Raw genomic sequence first — 15,102 nt, forward strand, 5'->3', positions numbered from 1 at the left:
CAGTTTATTAAACCTGAACAGCTCGTGCTGCATCCACAGAGCCTGCTATGAACGAACGCTCGCTACGTTACGGTTTCATAGCCTTCATTTGTTTGGTACAAGTAAATGAAACCATTAAAAACACAGACCACTTGTGTTCATTCACCTACATTGCTCAATGACATGTCTGGCTGACTGCCGCATAATATTCTCAATATGATCAAACAATTCATGAAGTCACTAAAATTTGGTCGCGTAATCAGTTATAGTTGACTAATGTAAGTAAACTTGCCACTGGTTACACAACCTTTGAAACAATCCACAACTTAGCCATGTTTGTGCATGTGTGTGTCATAGGTGCACTCTGGGACTTAAACAAATAGCATTCTACCTCTGGTTACAGAGGCCGAGGTGCTCGCCGACTGTCCTGCGTCATGGGTTGACAAAGCGTTTTGACCAACAGATGTTTCCGGTGAGCTTTCACCCAAGCTACAAATTCCCTGATATGTAAGAAACAGCCCAGATCAGCAGCTGGTCTGCTCACCTCTGCATCGGACTCAGCTGCAGCTCAAGTTCCCAGACCACATTATGCTAACTTTGTTGAGGCCAGACGAGATACAATCATCAGCTTCTTCAAACTAGGAGCTCTTTATAGAGATGACAGTCCCCTGGAAGGACTATATGGACCGAGTAGAAGCGGTCCAAGTACCAGCAGCTTTAGGAGCAGTGCCAGAAGGTGGCTGGATAGAGCACTGTGAGCCCATTCAAATGGGGCATTGAGGCTTTGTTGGCCTTTCACTGTGTCTAAACTCTACTTGGCATCACTGGGCCTGCAAAAACAGGTCATCAAGTCCACCACGGAGGCTGCAGAGAGGGACTCCAGATGGCTTTGGATCAGGAGGAGTGATGTGTGGGCGAATGCTGCTGGGACTCAAGCCAGGGTCTGATCAACCGTGGCTGGGTCATCCAAGCCAGGCTGTATGATGATGAAAGACCCAAAACACCTGATGACCTCAGGTACATCACTGAGGATGTGTCCCAGCTCCTAGGATGTATTTGTGAATCACTACAGAGTTTCATCAACACTTCAACACTAAAGCAGCTAAAACATATTACCATAGGCTTCACAAACTTGGCAGTTACTACAGGGACATTGATAATACTGTGATGTTCATATTAAGGCGTCGACTCTATATTTTTAAGTATAGGTTTCTCAGAGCCGAATCCCAAATGTAAGTAACAATAATGACTGCTCTCGCCTGTGGCAAAGATTAAGGTTACTTTGTTACTTCTTTGAGGCACAAGTTGAAATGGAAGTGTAGAAATAGCATTTTTAATAGGCTCATAATAGGAAATCTTAAAAGAGTGATACAGGACCCGAGAACAGCTACTTTCAATGCAGAGCACACATTGTTAAGGTGGAATAAGGAGGAATAGGTGTTCATTTGTGAAGGTCGGCCGCCTGAGAGCCACATTCCATTTGAGAATGAGGTGAATACACAATTCCTTGCCACAATCATGCCTATCCATTCTGCTGGATTTCACGGTGGCCTCTCCGCACTGAGACCAGGAGGCACTTGCATTTCACACTTGGAGCCGTCACCATGGAAACGGCACAAAGACATCTGTTGGTGGATGTTGTACATAACTTTGTGTTCTGTGTCGAAAGTAAGGATGAGCGTGGACACACGTCAAATAATAAAAAATAAAAAAAAACACCAGAGCCCAAATAAATGCCAAGAAACACACAACACAAAAGATGAAAAGTCAATGTTCTATCACGACTAAACCGGACGTCAGAACTGTCTGGATAATGTCAACCTGGGCCCGTTCATGTGGCTTTGAGCGTCCACAACTGACCCTTGGGTTTTTGTTGGTCTCTTACCTGATGGATGATCTCAGACACTGGCAGCTGGTCTGCATACGAGTACGCCTCTTTCTGCAGCTCTCCATTCACAGCACTGAAAGGCAACACACACACACACACACACACACACACACACACACACACACACAAAACAGCGGTGTTTCAGCATTTATCTGAAGTGAGTAAATTGCACTTTGGAAACATTAAGCTTTTGTTATGTAAGACACCATTACTCAGTGATGAAGAAAAGCTGTCAGGAAGAGGAACAGACTCCAGTGTCTCTGCTGGCAGTGTGTATGTGTGTGTGTGCCTGTAGCAGAGGTGTGTGTGTGTGACTGACAGATCGTTTCAGAGCCAAGTCAATGATATGCAGTGCAAATTGATGCAAATGAACCCATTTTCTCCTCTTAATGAATGAAAAACAAAATCATCCTGAGGAACGATAAGAGCCAAAAATCATCTTGTACGTGGATGCATCCATTAGAAAACAGACAAAACACAATTTTGAAGTAAAACACCACCTACAAATCTATCTTTTAAGCAACTCACCACCTTTTTATTTTAATGATTTAAGAGGTGTTAGGAGACCTCCAAACCCCCAGGTCCCCTGTCCTACCCACAGTACACTTTGGTTAGTTTTTCCAAAGACTGGAGGAAACATCAATGCAGCAATCGCTGACAGTTACACAGAGCTACAGGGTCAACTTCAATACTCATACGGGGTTGCCATTAAATTTGTTGTACGGGTAAACGACCTCTGATAGCAGCTAATGTTTGTTGTTGATGCTACACAGCAGCTCTGCACAGCGTCTCATTCACACCCACCACTGCTCTCATTGTGCTTCTCTGGGTAGCTCCTTGCAAGTTTATTCACAAAGGAAATACAAATGAAACTTTGAAAGTGAAGTGTGCTAACTCTGGCTTTTGCTGGGTGGCACAAACTCAAGTGGTTGTTAATAGCACAAAGAAAGAATTAACTTAATGTAGGACAGTGAGAGAATTTAATATGCTCAATAAGTGCACAGACACAGGAACATAATGGAGGGAAGATCCCAAAAAAGCCTCAAACAACAGCTTGTCTGGTTTCCAACATGTTTCAAACTGCTGAGCTCTTCCCGAGTCAGTTTGTATTATCACCACTGGGTAGATACACGAGGCCTGGTTATCATATGCAGCCTCAGAAAATACTAGAGTATTTTAGTTTGGCGACAGGTGCGAACCTTGATATTTGTAATAGATTTTGATAAACATAAAAAAAACCTTATAGAACACAACGAAAGGAAAGAAAAATCATTGGGTTGTCATGGAAACCATGCATTTGTATTTGAGTTGTAGTTTTTTTTACATCTGCCACTGGAACATATTGAATAAAGAGTTATACATACACTCCATTGGACAACTTTATTGTGAGTCTCCCTGTAAACAAGGTCAGGATGTAATGACAGGTCTAAACTTTGCTCAGTTTTCAGAGGAAAGATGGGCCTGTCCCTTAGGAAAGCTGACACTAAACCACATTTGTTCTTGTGAATTCTCGGTGGCCATATGGGACATGATGGATAGACATTAGTTAATGTGCGATAAAATGTATTACGATTTTGACCAGATATGGAACTAGTTTCCAGTATCAGGGTTTTCCTGCTTCCGGTGTTTTTCAACTGTGTAGTTGTTGCGTGATCCTTCACTATGATGAACAGAGGCATTTGCTAAAAAGAAAAATATTTTCTCTGTATACATTAGAAAATTATTCAGCCTTTTTCAAAAATCAAAATATATATGTGTGACCCATTTTCACATTTCCTCAGTAGGAACAAATGGCTTTGAGCAGAAGAGCAGCAGACAGTCTGGAAGGTCGGATAGTATTAAGACTGACAAGACCATTTTTGGCATTGGTATTTTCATGGGATTGATTGACAAGAACAAAAATATAGAACGAGTCCAGCCTTATCCCTTAAAGATGTAGGGCAAGGTTTTCTCTTATCAGCATAAATCACAAATGGGGTTTGAACATGAAAAGTACAAAATAGAAAAATGTTCAGCTCTGGCTGATTTAGTCTACAGTACTACTCTCTGCCTTCAGCTTCTGGAATTCACCACCAAGTGATGAATTAAAACAACTACAACTCTGGAAAAAACCAAAACTACCTTCAATACAGCATTAACTAAATGACTTATATGAATTAGGATTGCTCTGAAGGACAAAACTGAGGATTTTAGAGCAATGTGGTCCCCCTCACTGACTTTCTGGATGAACTCCTTTCCAATTCAAATGCTATATCTTGCACACGCTTAACTATCGTGAATTTCCCAGAGGGATTAATAAAGTATTTCATCTATCTATCTATGTTACGTTCACGTTCTTGTAGGTTTGCCACTAAAGCATACAGCTGAAACAGTTTTATGAACTCTATCGGGGCTTCAACAAAAATACATATGACAAGAGAAAAAACATACAAGCAAGGAAACAAAACTGTCGAATGTTAAAGTTCAAACACTTCTCAAGCCTCTTACAACTGTGTAGATCCACCACCTAGCCACAATTGCCAAGGGCAGTTTTGAAATGCTTTTATGCTTCCATGTATATCTTTTTTGAAAGGTTGTTTGTCTCCAACATCACAGTCTGCTACAGAGTCAGAAAGAAGAGTCTCAGCTAAAGGTCACAGTCGAGTGGAGGCTGTTTTTGGATAATCAAAGAAAGTTCAGGTCAGACGGTTGCTGACAAAGTGGGCCATATCCTCCAGTGAGCCACTATGGCTCTCCTCCAGCCACTTGCTGAGTGAAGCAACCTGTTCTTCTCTTTCTTTTTGTCGCTTTCTTCTCTGAGTTACTTTGTGCTCAACATTTTTTCTCTCTGGCTTTTGCCCTTTTGCTCTTCCTTCTTTATTTTCCTGTCTTTATCCCTTTTCTATTCAGCTCCATTTCTCTTCCCCCTCTCTCTTCTCAACACGTGTATGTGGCAGGGGCAGAAGTTTCTTTGACAGACGGGAACACAGACTGAAGAAAACAGGCCGGGCCTGGCTGGCAGGGAGATGATCTCCTGCCGAGCCCTCCGTGTGCTCCGAGCTCTTTCTGCCACTGGAAGCATGTCACTGAGGGCACCAGCGCCTCACCCCCACAACCCTCACCCCTTTTCACTCAACACAAGATTCAATTCAAACCACTTTCCGCTTTATTTTCCATAAAGAGATTTTTGGAGAGGACTTAGCTGATTCTAATGGATGTGATTACACCTCCAGCTCTGGTATCACTGCTGTCTCTAGCTGCCATCTTAAAGTCAAAGAAATTTCCTCTTAACATCTGCTCTACTAATGACCAGTGAAGTAGTTTTTGTAGACTACCTAGTGCTGGAGGTCACAAATTAGACTGCATTTACTTTACAACTCAATTGGATATGAACTCGGCTTTAATTTGGTACTTGTAATTACTCTGGGAGTCGTGGGATCCACAGGAAGACGCCTTTTGGTCAACAACCAACTATCACTGGAAGTACATAACTGCACAATGTCATTAAACTGTTAAGCTTATGTATAATGAAGAGGACTGAGGTGGTCCTTTAAAATGTCTTCTCCATCAAGTGCAATCCACTTAATGGAAGAGCCTGTTCTGAGGAAAAAAGGCCGTTTGAGGGGGGTGAGAGGAGAAGAGAGAATAAGAGAGGAACGAGAGCGACAGGGGAGAGTGAGCCAGAGAATTAGTAAGAGACAGGCACACACGCATGCAGACACACATGTACCCATCTTCGCTGAATATCCTCCACCACTTGTCTGAGTGGCCGAATGAGCTGACAAAAGTGGATTTAAGCAGCACTATATTTAATAACAGCTTGTTTCAGAGGACATCTGTGGGAACACACAGGGCTCACTACAACCCATTTTCAAGTCTTACGAAATACTACTATTTAACTTTATGAGTGGCATCCTGACAGAGATCTCACAAAAATCCTGACCATTCGTCTCAATCTCAAACATTTTCAGTTTACTATCAAATATGACAGAGAAAAGCAGTGGAATCTCACATTTACAAACCTGTAATAAGGAAATGTTTGGAATTTTTCCTTTAAAAAAAATGAATCGTGACCTGTAAGTGATGTTTTTATCATATCCTGAGCACTGCTGTGATGTTTCACCCCATACTCCAATAATAATTACAGCCCCACTTACCATCTGTTTCATGGCACACTTGCTGATCTTCCCTATAATTGAAGTCCAGAGAGACAGCTTTGTATTTAAAAAATGTATCTCTGTGTTTCTGTGCATAAAGCTGGATCTTCTGATGCTGACTTTTATCAGCTATACACACAGTTTCAGTTTTATATGACAACTAAAAAGTCAAGACGGTTACCTTGTTGACAACAGCGTTCAGTCTATTTTAATTCTATTTTCAGCCAATTCTGTCACGGCTACTCTGTTACTGTACAGCCTGTCTGTTGTAACTATGCTAGCAACACTATTACCTTGCAAACACCAGTTCTTACAATCAGAAAGAGCCATTTGAGTAGTTTGCAACTGTTCAAATAATTCAATTACCAGTAAATGATTTATTAATGCTAATATAATGAAAACATTAAACTACATTATTTGATAAGCCCAGTAGTGATGAAGGGCATGGTTTTCCCACAGAATATTTTTGTGTACTACATCTTGCTATTTGGCCATGGCTAAAATCACTCTGTAATATTAATCTCGTCTGAATGGGGCTAAAGAAACACTAATTATCAGTCTCCCTAATATGTTTGAACTTTCACAAATTTTTTTTTTTTTTTCTTATTTTTAATCATTCTTAAAAGTAGAAAGATGCAACTAGTGCCTTGGTGCATCACTAAACTTCAACTCCATTACACATCAAATGAATCAGGGGATTGCTGCTTTCTTACATCAGAATTGGAGATAAAACATCTCTCTAGGACTGAATCGGGGCAACGGCAAGCTCAATAACAGCGGTGCTGTGTTTCTGTGTTGCATGGGGGGGATCAGCGAGCCTAATGTGTTGACCTCAATCAATAATAAAGTGATAGGGGAAGTCGTGCGCAATGACTAACTAGCCTAAGGCCAAAACAGCCAATGACTAAAATCGCTATGGCAATTGCCTTTAATTACTAATTAGCAGACGACCACATTGGATTATTTGATTATAATACCTCCTAGTGGTTCAATTAAAGCAAAGCTTAATGAAATTAACAGAAGTGGGGGGAGTGTTATCATGAATAAAGTTTTAATTTCTAACACGTGTTTGTAAAGCACCTAAATCTATTCGTTACCCACAGTTTAAAGAGCCAATATGAGGAGGATCGTTTGTATTTTAGTGCATTAGTTGTGTTTCCTATAACTCCTGGTGACTGTCCTTATTATGGGATTAGTGCATTTGTCTGAAAAGGCAAACAATAGATCACCAGACTCTGAATGTAGAAGCGTTTGATGCTACAGCCATCTAGTGGTTGAGTCCATTTATCACACCAAGAGCAAACGCAGTAAACTGGATTCAGATGCATGTGGCCCTGATCATCACAAGGTAGCGCCAGAGATAATCAATTAGAAACACTGCTGCTCACAGTGTTGTGACATAAAGCTTAATAAATATCAGTAGATACTATCTGAATGAGCTGCGCTATTACATCAAACAATAATGTTACCTACAAGGTAGTCATGCCAACATGCACAGTGTGGGTTAGTGTCTCGGTAACAGGCCACTCAACACATCATTAGTAGAAAAATCAATATCACTAATGAAAGATGTTCTAAACAGACATCAAAGCCAAGTTAGTTGGGAATCGAACATGGGACAAATGTGGCCCAAAGCACTTCAATGAAAACAAAGGGGGTGATGTCAATTAAGGCCTTTACATCCAGGCTGCCCCAAATCCCACTCAAAAAAAAAAATCACATCCCTTTAGAGCTAAATCTACCTACCGCAGGGCTTTACCAAGCTTATCAGTATTATTTGCATTATAATATCAGATTTACTCAGATATAGACTATATCTGAATATATAGAATATATTGTACTTGAGCATTTAACATTTTTTTGTAGCTAACTAGTGAAAATCCAGTTTAGACACATTTAAAAAGGAAGGTTTTTGACAGAGATTCAAGGGTAGGAACTAATTTCTCATGCCTTGTTGAGAGTAGCAGATTGTTACAGATGGCCCTCCCTGACAATGTCGGTCAACCTTTAATTTCACAGTTCGAGGAAAAGAGTATTTTCCTATGAAATGTTTCATACAGTCAAATATACAAAGTTTAGTGTTCTAACTAAACTTTTTAGGATCTAACAGATCATATTGTATTTGACAGATCTGGCTTTTTATCAAAGGCTGCTTTTTATATTATAATTACTGTCATATAGGAAAGTTAAACATGACTGAAATCATTCCACTAATGACAACAAGTATATTATTAATTCATCTTACTTCTCCTCCAATTGTTCGATAGGATCGGTCAAGTTGATAGTTTCCATGGTGATCTCCACTTTGCGGACACTACCGAAGAAATCTGTGATGAGGACGCTTCCTGGGTCCCTCAGGAACAGGTCAGTACGGTGGCCCGGAGTGGACACACATTGACTCTTGGGACACACTTTAAACTGGAAAAGCAGAGAACACACAGCTTAGTCCAAACAGGTTAGTGGCTCCAGGCTCATTAAAGCCATGCATGCAAAAAAAAAAAGAAAAAACAATTATATGTTTGAATTGTATTTGTAATTATATACAAATACTAATACTGTAGGTATCTACTCATGGTGCTGTGAGGAGGTTTAGCTGGAACCCAGAGTAGGTCAGTTTTAATGACAATAGTAAATAGTTTGTGTCTCCTCCTTTTCATGCGACCAGCAGCGGACTGTACGCTGTAGCCAGCTGTATCAAGTCAGAGCTGCAGTGGGAAGTGTTAAAATACATGACAATGTGGGGAGAACATTAGAGGCATAAAGCCTGACATTTGTGCATGTCATCATCAATTACAAATCTTTTGCTGCCTGGTGTAATACCACTTGTGGGTTAATCCTCTTAAGTGTGTGATTCATCAGTGTGTTGTCCAACTGGGCTCTTCATTTGAAAAGAGAAATAAAATCATTAAACCGGGTTGAACTTTATCGCTATCAGCCAAACAGACTTGAAAAACACATGATTGCTAAAGGATTTTGTGGTTAGGTGGAGGCAATTTCTGTATCATCAAAAGGGCAAGCCTTTGCAGTCTGGATTAAAAAAAAAAAGCTTGGCGGGTTTACCAGAGAAATCCATAGCATTGATCCTTAATTCCAGCAAATAGCACAAGAACAAAGCATGCATCTTGACGAACAGGAAAATTAGGCAGAATAATAAGGTGTAGTCAGAGCACACTGATTGAAGTCGAGCTGCATCCCCGAGTAAGGATTTGAGGTGTTTTGATTGTAACTCCAGGTGATGTAAGGTGGAGTAGGTGGTGGGGATGATGAGTGGTCCCTAGGGTCAGTGGATCTCAGCAGGGGTGTAAAAGATGAAAAGGGAGATGCTGCTGAGATTGAACCATGGCCCGCAGCAGCAGGAGCTCGCCATCACTACCATCATGTGTCAAAGGCCAACAACCTTAACACAGTATCAGACATTCTGTTTTAAGTGCAGAGTCCTGTGTGACTTTCATCTGGCTCGAGAAACCTCTGCACGAAAAACCTTATAATGTGAGACAGACGAAGAGGGCAGTGCAGGACAGACTCTGTTTCTATGGGAAAAAAGTCTCTCTGCCACAGTCCTGCAGGAATAATCGTTTTACTGTACTGTAATTTTTTTCCTTTTGATTAATCAAATAATTGTTAAATTTGTAAAATGACACTTTCACTGTTTCTTAGAACACAAAGCGATTTATTCAAATTTCTTCTGTTGTCTGACCAACAGCTCAAAACCCAAAGATAATCGTTTAATTTACTGTGACACAAAACAGAAAATCAGCGTCTTTGGCACTTTTTCTTATTGAATGACTCAGTCAGTTATTTGATTATCAAAACTGTTGTCAATGAATTCTCAGTCAAAGATTAGTGCAGTATGATGACCGGATTATTATTGAGCAAAAAATCATTTGTTTTTCTTGTTTACATCATCACTAGAACTTGGATTTCTTTGCTTTGGGACTGTTGGTTAAACTAAAATTTAAAAGGTGTCATCTTGGGCTCCGGAAAACTGATTTTAAAGACCAAATCACTACTTGATTAAACCAAAACTTCCTGGCTGACTAACTCATAATGAGAGTAAATGTTAGTTGCAGCTTTATGGGACAGATGAAGTCTCTGACAGGTTAAAGCACACACATCCTCACCAGGTCATTCATGTTGGTTTTGCTCGCAGGATGGATGTCTTCCAGGAACTCCAGCAGGTAGAAGGTGTACCGGTCCATCAAATGGACTCCGATGGCCAAATCTGGCTGGTGCTAGAAAGAGATGGGGTTTAAAAAAAAAAAATGTAAGAATAAGAATACTTAATATCCAACAGGATATTGTCAGCACAGGTGACAGCTCAGGTCAATTGGATGCTTCCATTAAAGATCATTTTCTTTGGATTATGAAAACAAAAGTCATGTCCCTCAATCAAAACAAATTCATTCCCCTCACAATGCATCACTAAAATGTCATTAAAGCTGCTGAACAAACAAATTTAGTCCAAACATTGTAACCGCACCTGTTTTTACTGTAAAGGAGGGATTACATCACTGTGGCTGGTATAATGTGCAACAGCCATCACCTTAAACTACTGAGTGGCTTTATTTTTTAATGCTCTCGAGACAGAGGTTGAGGAACAGGTCTTCTTTTTGTATTTTGTATACGAGTCATGTTTGAGGCCACCTGGAAAATCTGACTCCAGTATTCACTCTCATTTTGGTCTCTACTGACTCCTGAGGGAAATATGTGGCTATATGTGTTTCTAGCTGCTAAATGCTCCACTATGTTCACCAGCTAGTCTCTAACACTGTCTGCTGTTTTGTGCTGAGCAGGTGTATAGTGGGTTCTGGTTCATCAGTGCTAGCAACCCTTTTCACATTGTTATTTATAAAAAATTTAAAAAAAATACCCATTATTGCCGCTTTAACAGCTTCCACAATAATAGCTGTGAAGTCAGTTGACATTTTGAAGTGCTAATGAAATGAGACGCCATAGTTTGTCTTTAAAATAACACAGCTGAAGTAAACACCAAACTCCTTCCACAGAGTAACTCCTGGACTGTATATAAAGAAGCAAAGAATTGTTACTGAAGAAAATAAAGGAAGTTTGAAATCACTCTGTCATTCAGTCATTCACTACTGGATATGACAGACACTCAATAGTGAGCAGTAAATTGAGGTTTGGCAGATGTCACGTTACTTTACTCGTTTCATTCTCCAGTGGGGCACTATATAATGGATACATTCACAAACAATTCACTCAAATGAAATGGTCAAGCATACGTGTTTATGTAAAAACTGGACATTAGCAACTCACAATTCATTTGACTGTTCACTGTTATTGTTTTTTTTTCGTTATTACTGTGAAAAAAGACTTGAAAGCTGCATGTCCTCGACAGTCTATTAGAAGACATGGACTGTCTTGTGTTGAGGTGTAGATCTAGCCCTGCTATAATTAGTCTAATAAGGAAGATCACATTATAATATTATAATCGTAATAATAAACCTGGCACTTCTTTGGAAAGGGAAAGTTGGTCTTATGGGGCGATTATTCATGAACATATCACTCAAGCTTGGTCTGCAGCTGCAGCGTGCTATCAAACCACACTGCTTATTAGAAAACCTGACAAACTGATTGATGATTTTTATTTATCTCGTCCATATGAGGGCGGGTAACTCACCGACAGGGAGTCCTCTCCTACTTGACTGCTGGCCAAAGCCATGAGGTTTGGAGAGTAGAACCTCTCATACATGGAGGCGCCCTGACAGGTGTCAATGATGAAGAGCAGTTCATTGTACCTGGAGACACACACACACACACACACACACACACACACACACACACACACACACACACACACACACACACACACACACACACACACACACACACACACACACACACACACACACACACACTTATGTACATTCTCAAACAAAACTAATGAGAGAATCCACAGCTGGCATAACATTCATCCATTTGTTCCAATAAACTCTGGTATCACACAAGCCTTCTAACCATCTTTCATGCTGCAGTTGCCATGGTGACCGAGAAAAACCAACAGCTCCATTCAGCTCCTCTAACACACCCACACACTTCCTCCATTTCTTCCTCTATTAAGGAGAAATTTCACTACAAACTTTCCCCCCCCAGCTCAGACAAACGTGATGAGGCTTTTACATCCAGTTGACTGAATCAAGTTGGTTTGGGGAAAATGAGGTGAGGTGGCAAAGTCTCTATAGTGGCTAAGCTTTTATCTAGTAGCCTGAGGCCTGAGTGTAACCCAGACTCTCTATTGATAGGTTTGAAGGACGATATAGGTGCTAATAGCACAGAGCTGCTCATTTAGTGTCCTGCAATTCAAAACTTAAACACTGCAACACCTTGAATAGTAAAACAACTCCATTTATAAAAGAAAACAGTTCCTCCTTCATAGGAGGTTGTGTTAATATATGTAATAATAGTAATTCCCTCACTGTTTTACGGATATATGATGTGTTGTGTCCATGGAAATGAGTCAATTTCAACACCATTTCAACATAACTAACACTGACATATTCTGTTAAAACATTACTTATATAAAGCTGTTATAACCACTATTTTCAATCTGGTGTTAAGTTTCTTTTAAACAGCTCTGCATACAGAATACACTGTCATTCATCAGGCAGCACATTACAACCTAAAGACATTGACTTAAAGAGTGACTTAACCCCATCCTGAACACTTGGTTTCACTGGCCTCTTCTGGTAGAAAGTTTAATATCTGTTGCACCTCCAACCACATTCAACAGTGATACTGAAGTGTGTGTCACCATGACCTGACCACACTTCTGCATCACTGCAGTAGAGAAGAGAATTTCATCACTGGATGTTTTTCAAATACAATGTTTTGAGCTGGTTTTGGCTGCAAAGCACAGTTGCAGTCAAATGAGAGAATCAACACACAATCAACACCTTGCACCTGTGCAATGAGCAAAGAGCAGTGGACAGCAGTTAACAGCTAACTGGCCCTCAGGGAAAAGAAAGACCGAGTCAGGTGGTCTTGCAATAGGAGAGACACAATCTTTGATGTTACTTTGTGAAGCCCTGTTCCATTAATCATTTATGTTTCTTTCCGGTTTGTTTACCTTCTTTTCTGCCACATCTGTTCAAAAGCATCAGCCAGCTCCACGTTACTAATCTCCTCAGAGTCCTGGAACTTCAGAAAACCATTCCCGCCATGGCCTGTTAAACAAACACATATTATAAATAATTCATTTATCTCTGATTCATAATGCAAAACTATGATATGGACTGCAAAATAACAAGACACATGAAGAGGGCTGGCAGCTGTGTGCACTGTGTAGGAGAAACACGTGAAACACTGAAGGTCTGTGGTCACATTCAGCCACAGATGAAGATGACAAAGAAAATGGACTCAACTACATATCTTCACAATATATCACAAGAGTGTGCAGACACACATTACCTACTGGAAGATACTATAATGTGAACTACTCCATTGAATATGTGGTAAATAATTGTCAGTGTTACAGGTCATAAAAATACAGTTTCTTCATTTTGGTTTCCTTTAAAAAAATGTGAAGGTGCTGACATTATTTTTTAACCGTTTGCATTTTAACTGTGGTGAAACAAAGATTCCACCTAAAAACAAAATAGTGTTGATTTCAATATAATTATTTTGTGTAGATTTACAGTCAGGACTAACCAAAAAGACCTGAAGTCGTGTCAGGAAATGATATTTCGAAGCAAAACACTCCATCAACAGCTTAGTACCCTGAAATACAATGTAGTTCTGTGTGGGTTTACAATTGTCCCTTTTTCTCAAAAAGAAAACTGTTGTTCTCACTATGTGTGGTTTCCTGCAGTGTTTTATAGCAGAGGTGGGTTACTTGACCTGAAACAAAAAACCACCTTGGCTATCATCATAAAAAGTAGTTAACTGTAATTTTAAAAACCCATTAACCTTTAGGGGAAAAGAGCAGAGGCACAATTTCACTCAACAACTGCCATAAATTCAATGAGTATGGCTGTTGATGAGGTCATGATCTACAAACTACAATGAAGACCAGACAAGGTATTTCAAGATCTGAATGATTTGCAGCTTTCAACAAAATCATTTCCTGGTGGATACCCTGCTATGATCCTGCTCTCTTCACCTACAAATATAGCAGAAAGCCATCAGGAGTGCATTCACTTCCCTTTTCTGCGAGGTGTTGAAAGTCTAGGATATGTGGAGAATCTTTAACTGAAGTAGAGGTGCAGACACTGTAGGAAACGTGCCCACACACGGAAAATGAATCATAATACTTCAATCATAAAATAGCTCCTAGCACTGAGCATTACACACTCATTAAATTTAAGAGTAGTAGCTGCCGGTGGATTTGTCTTTTAATTACCTGTCAAGTATATGAGGATGTTGCTTCGGTCATCAGAGAGGAGGCGTTTGGAGCGTGGAGTGCTGGGTGGAAGCCTTCCAGTCAAAACCCGCAGGAAGTTCTCCACTGTTACCTGTAACACAGGCAGATACAAAACTCAATGATATTCATTAGCAAATTATGAAATGTACGTCTTCAAATGTAGGACTCCAGGTTTAATAAAACAGTGGGAAGACAGGCTGTCAAAAAGAGGATATGATTAAACTTTTCATCTGCATCAGTTGGGTCAGTTTAAGGTAACAGACAAATATTTTTACCCTGCTCTACTTATTCTTTAATGAAGTAAATGGAAAATCAATTAATCGTTGTATTATTTACTTCTTTTTTCTCCTCTTCAACTTTATCAGCTTTTCTTGTTAATGATTGCCATTTGACAGCAAACATAGAATGAAAGTGCGGAGTTTATTCGTTTTTAAATAACCAGCACAAAGCAGAGTAAATAATCAAAAAGCAAACTATGACAGAGAGTGGAAAAGCCAGCGTGGCTCTGCCATGGTCCGTAACAAACAAAACACTTGGGTGCTCCTCTGTGTAAGGACTCATATGACATCAAGTCATTTCCTGGTCAACAGACAGAGCAAACACTGGACAAACAGTGTTGACCATCCCCAGTCCAATTCCCTACTACACCTGTATATATATCACACATTTCAGATTTTAGCTAACACTAGTGCACACTCCTTTACAAACTTGTTTCACAC

General features: G+C 40.0%; 1 protein-coding gene across 2 annotated transcripts in view; it reads right to left on the reverse strand.

Annotated features, from left to right (window-relative positions):
- pigk (phosphatidylinositol glycan anchor biosynthesis, class K) overlaps positions 1-15,102 on the reverse strand; it is a 29,548-nt gene that overhangs the window by 12,789 nt on the left and 1,657 nt on the right. For both annotated transcript variants that reach the window (XR_011692904.1, XM_071491456.1), the window contains exons 5-10: positions 14,363-14,474; positions 13,091-13,187; positions 11,645-11,762; positions 10,125-10,235; positions 8,249-8,421; positions 1,865-1,940 (exon numbers count right to left, since the gene is read on the reverse strand). Coding sequence is in view for 1 of the 2 variants with exons in the window: in XM_071491456.1 (XP_071347557.1) it covers positions 1,865-1,940; positions 8,249-8,421; positions 10,125-10,235; positions 11,645-11,762; positions 13,091-13,187; positions 14,363-14,474 (687 nt within the window). In the remaining variant the exon portion in view is untranslated. The remainder of the gene's footprint in view (positions 1-1,864; positions 1,941-8,248; positions 8,422-10,124; positions 10,236-11,644; positions 11,763-13,090; positions 13,188-14,362; positions 14,475-15,102) is intronic.

Source organism: Trachinotus anak, unplaced genomic scaffold, assembly GCF_046630095.1.
Source record: "Trachinotus anak isolate AG129_WGS33_773 ecotype Australia unplaced genomic scaffold, CSIRO_AGI_Tana_v1 ptg000012l, whole genome shotgun sequence".
Classification (NCBI taxonomy): Eukaryota; Metazoa; Chordata; class Actinopteri; order Carangiformes; family Carangidae; genus Trachinotus; species Trachinotus anak.